The following is a 4,858-nucleotide window of genomic DNA, read 5'->3' as shown; positions in this document are numbered from 1 at the left end:
ACTGTATACCCAAATCAATCCCAAGTGGATTAGAAGAAATTTTAAGGAAATGCCCTTATGTTCTTACAAAACGAAGGATATCTTCAACAAAACATAAAACTGGTAAAAGAAGAGGGTGGCGATTTTAACCATGAAGAGAAAGGCAGGCCCAGAGGAAGCAGGGCACCGCAGGCTCCATAAAGGAACCTGGTGCTTATGCTGAGTGCCATGCAAAGACACTGGAGATTTTTGAGTGGAAGATTTTTGTAATATGACTTATTTTTTAAAAGTTCCTTTGGCTGCCTTATAGATAATAGACCAGGGGAAAGGATGGAGACAGGAAAGTAGTGAGGTGGTTATGATGGAAGTCTACTAGTAGTCACAAGATCAGAGAGCTTGGGCAGGGGTGGTTATGGTGGAGATAGAAGGGAATGGATTCTGGAAGAGGAGCCGGTAGAGTTGGCGTAACTTATAATTGAGTGAGCCAAATCAAAGATCAGTCTGATGACTTTGGCCTGAGCAGCTGGGCAGCTGTGACGCTATTTACTGAACTGGCATTATCTGAATAAGGAACTATTTAAGGAGCAGCGGAGCAAAGAGTCAAGAGTTCTATTTTGCCTACTAGTCACCCAGTCAGTTTGGTAAAGAAGGCATTTAGGTGCAGATATATGGCATGTGCTGCAGGAGTGGAGATACCTAAATTTGGAGAGTCATCTGGTCTTTACAGTCATAGGTTAGGAAACGTAGGTTGGGGTCATGAAACAGAGGCTCTGTAAGGCAGACAAAGACATTTTACTCAACTTTGAATCCTTTATACAAATATTTACATTCAGCACAAATATGTGCTTAAAAGTACTTAAGGATTAAAAGTTCCTGAGATTACTTGTGTATCAAATGTCCTACTTTCTTATAATGTACTAAATAAATAAGTAAATAAATAAATTAATAGAATTTTACACTTTCTCCCACTGGTTAATATTAGAAAATATTGAGATGTTTTAGTGATGGAACACACAGCAGGCAGAATCAGAAGAATGGGGATGTCCTGTTAGCTGTCACTTCTAAGGTATAAGGAATAAGTCATTCAGGCTTCCTTTTTTTTTTTAACCCTCACCCAAGGATATTATTTTTTTCATTGATTTTTAGAGAGTGGAGACATATCCATTGGTGCTCTAACCAATGGGAAAACTGGACAGGGCCATTCAGGATTCATTTTTAGGGATTTCTCACCTGTTAACATAAGGGTCTTGGCCCAAATACCTTCTAAGATTTTATTACTAAAACTGAAGTGGCATTAAAAAAACCCACTCGTTAATAGCAACATTAGCATTCCTGTAGAAGGAAATGCTTTTGTTTAAAACTTAATAAATAATATGGGTTAATAGGAGAAAGTAAAATGAAAGAGCTGAAAGTTCTGTGCTAGAATTAAATCATTCTTCTGAGTATAATACTGATGTTGCTATAAGAGGGGGATAGAGAGGAGAGGACAGAGAAGGAAGTTGGCAAGATGCTAAGGGGCAGAAGCTTTGTACATGTTGGTGTAATCAGTGAAGGATCCATGACCAGGCCACCAAAAGTGGTTTGGGAACAGGATAATGCTCTGGTCATTTTATTTCTATTTATTTATTTATTTATTTATTTATTTATTTATTTATTTATTTATTTTTCACACTACCTAGAAAAACTTAAATTCCAGAGCAGAAACTGCTCGGGCCCCTCCCCCCATCCTCACATGGCAGGCAGGCACACTCGCCCACCCGCCCCAAGATCCCAGCCCAGGGGGACCACCCAGTCAAAGGTGTTCTTGATGTGGGCTGCCACCAGCACGAGGATCTCCCCGATCTTCCTCTGCCAGTTGGCGATGTCCGTGGACACGGTGCACCACAGCTCCCCGGGCCGTGGTTCGGCTCGGCGTTCTCGCAGCGCCTCCTCACCTCCTCCCGCTGCTCCTCTGTGCCGTGCTGCAGCTCAAACTTGTAGAAGAGGGCCCAGGCGTCCCCCAGGTCGGAGTCGATCTTCACGGTGCGGTGGAACCACTCCCTGGCTTTGGTGATTTTCCGCTCACTCCAGAACAGCTTGGCCACGGCCAGGAGCACATGGGGGTCGTGCTCGCATTTCTTCAGGGCATGGACACTCTTGGTCTTCCTCTGGGCCCTGGCCTCCAGGAAGATGGCTTCAGACCACAGGACACCGGAGCTGGGGCACTCCTGCTGCGCGTTGGCCATGAGCATCTTGGTGATGTTCTTTAGCTTCGCACGGTACTCCAGCCTCACGGATTCCAACCACAGCCCGGGGTTCTTCGGGTTCTTCAGGCGAGACTTTTCCAAAGTGGCCCGAGCTCGGGTCAGCTGCCCGATCTTCTCCTCCAGCTGAGAAAGCAAAAGCCACAAGGGTGTGGAGTGGGGACATTTCTTCAGCCCCTGGCTGTAGGCCTCTCGAGCCTTGTCTGTCTGCTCCTCCTGCTCCTCGATCTGCCCCTTCATCATCCACAGTTTGGGGAAGTCCTCGTAGTGCTTCAGGGCCTCCTCGCGCAGCTCCTGGGCGGCCCCAATGTTCCCCAGCACCCATTCCAGCTTCACAGACTTCATGAACACCCGGGCAGTGCCTGCGCTGGTCCGAGCCTTGGCCAGCAGCCGCTGGGCCCGTTCATACTCATTGTTCTCCGATTCCAACTTCACGGCCGCCAGCCAGATCTCCTCACTGTTGGGGTTGGCCTGGAAGGCCAGAGCCAGGATGCTTCTTGCCGCAGGCACATCGCCTGCCAGCCACTTGGACTTGGCACCCAGGAGCCACAGCACCTCCGCTTTGGGGCAATGGGCCACGGCCCTCTGCAGAAGCGCTTCCAGGGACTCCCTGGTGCAATGGTTCTTCTCAAAGTAGGCGGCTCGCAGCCACACACTCTTCTTGCTGGGGAACTCCTGCAGCGCGTAGGCATAGATGGCTCGTGCACACTCCAAGGCACTGTGGGCCACACAACTGTCGGCGTCTTCCATCCAGGTGTGCTTCCTGTCCTCCTCCTAGATCCCAATGCCAATCACAGCTCGCATGACCTCCTGGCAGGTGGCCACACTGCCTGCCTTGTCACACTCCTCAGCATCCTGGATCCACTGCTCATGGTTGATCTCCACGCCGTTGGCCCGCAGGGAGGTGATGGCCCGGTCAATGATCTTCTTCACCATCTGCGTGTTCCCATTGGCTTCCTCCAGCTTAGCAGCCATGACCCAGATGTGCCGATCTGTGGGGATGTTCTCACGGGTCTTGTTCAAGACCTTGCAGGCATTTTCATGGGTCTCCAACCTTGCCAGAGTGAGCCACAGCTCCACACTGGTGGGGCAGCACTCCACGGCTCGGCTTAGCATGATTCTAGCATCTTCAGGCTCTTCCAGCTCAACCGCTGCCTTCCATAAGTGAACAGAATTGGGTACATGTTCCAGGGCTTTCCGAAGAACCCGCTTTTTGGCACAAATGTCTGTTTCCAGCTTTGCTGCTCTGATGTAAATCCTAACAGACTGTGGGAGGTGACTGACAGCTTGGGCCACCACGGCCTTGGCAGTGACCCCAGGTTGCAACCTGGCTGCTTCTAACCAGACATCTTCACTCTTGGGGCACATCTCCGTCCCCTTCATGATAAGGTTTCGAGCGACTTGCAGCTTCCCAGTGACTTCTTCCAGGCGGGCAGATGCAATCCAGGCTGGTGGGTAGTGTGGGTTTGTCTCCCGAACAGACTTGAGGAGCAGTCGTGCCTTTTTGATGTCATTGATGTTCCCTCCATGGGTAGGGATCATGGAATTTAAATCTGTCAGATAGCCTTTGGGGTCGACTACAGTCTGCCCACTCACAGAGTCAGACACCTGGCTCAGCCTCATGTCCATCAGCGTGTTCCTTGCTTGGCCAATCTTCCTCATGTCTAGCTCACCTGCGCCAGGTGTCATCAATCCAGGTGTAATTCCACCTGGGTATGGAGTGTTCAGCCCACCAGGATAGGGTGTGTTAAGACCTCCAAATTGAGTTTGCCGGGGGTCCACAGCGGTATGGTTCTCTCCAGTCTGCAAATGTTTGGCGAAGAAGCTGTCAGGAACAGGGGTCAGTTTCTCGTAACGTGGGTTCCGCTGGCGTTTGTTCCTGGCGTCGCCAACCGCAGGGATGCTCAGCCACTCTTCCTCTGTGACTTCTGCCAACTTCCTTTTGAGATCTGAGAACTGTTGTTGGATTTTGGGGCATTCCATACGGTACTTTTCAATTTGTTCTTTCTCCCTTTGCTCCCTTCTTTCTTTTCTTCTTTCGTCCATCCTTTTATCCAGAGCTGCATAAATAGCATCTGCTTCCTCGTCATCCTTTTCGTAGGGCCCACTTGAGAAGAGGCTCCCTGCATAGCCATTAAACTCGTCGTAGTTGGTGTCATTCAGATCCTCATCATCGTCATGCACAGCCTGGCTCTTCTTCATCTGGTCCCCGACGGTCCTCTTGCCCAGCGGCGCGTGTCGGTCATCCACAGGATCGTTGGCATCCCAGGCAGGCCCGATGTCTGACTGGGTGGTGAAGCCAGTGGCGCCTCGGCCCAGCCCTGGCACGTAGCTGAGCGGCGCGGGCATGCCCAGGAACGGCTTCTTCTTCTTGTTCATGGCGCCACCGCCGCCGAGGGCTGGGAAGAGAAGGCAGGAGCAGACGGCTCTTGTCCGGTTAGTAGCGCTGAAAGCGAAAGAAGAACCTCCCACAAGGCTCTCCCTACTAGACAGCCTGGCACAGGACTGCAGGAGCCATGACCTGACCCTGGTATATATACTCCATCAGAAGGCTCCACTTATTAACCACGCCCACCAAAGTCTATTGGCTCGTCCCCCACAGGGGCGGGGTGAACCAGGGTAAGGGGATTTTCAGT

General features: G+C 50.6%; 1 protein-coding gene across 1 annotated transcript; it reads right to left on the bottom strand.

Moving 5' to 3' along the window:
- Window positions 1-1,707: 1,707 nt before the first annotated feature.
- On the bottom strand, window positions 1,708-4,601 carry LOC308515479 (pre-mRNA-processing factor 6-like; the record flags this gene model as incomplete). The annotated part of the gene is given in 3 exon segments (XM_081086039.1): window positions 1,708-1,875; window positions 1,878-2,996; window positions 3,000-4,601. Coding segments are annotated over 3 exon segments (2,889 nt in total).
- Window positions 4,602-4,858: the final 257 nt, after the last annotated feature.

This window comes from Myotis nattereri (genome assembly GCF_964212035.1).
Source record: "Myotis nattereri genome assembly, chromosome: 3".
In the NCBI taxonomy this organism is placed as follows: domain Eukaryota; kingdom Metazoa; phylum Chordata; class Mammalia; order Chiroptera; family Vespertilionidae; genus Myotis; species Myotis nattereri.
Note: the sequence above shows the minus strand (reverse complement) of the source record. Positions and strands in the feature narration are given on the sequence as shown.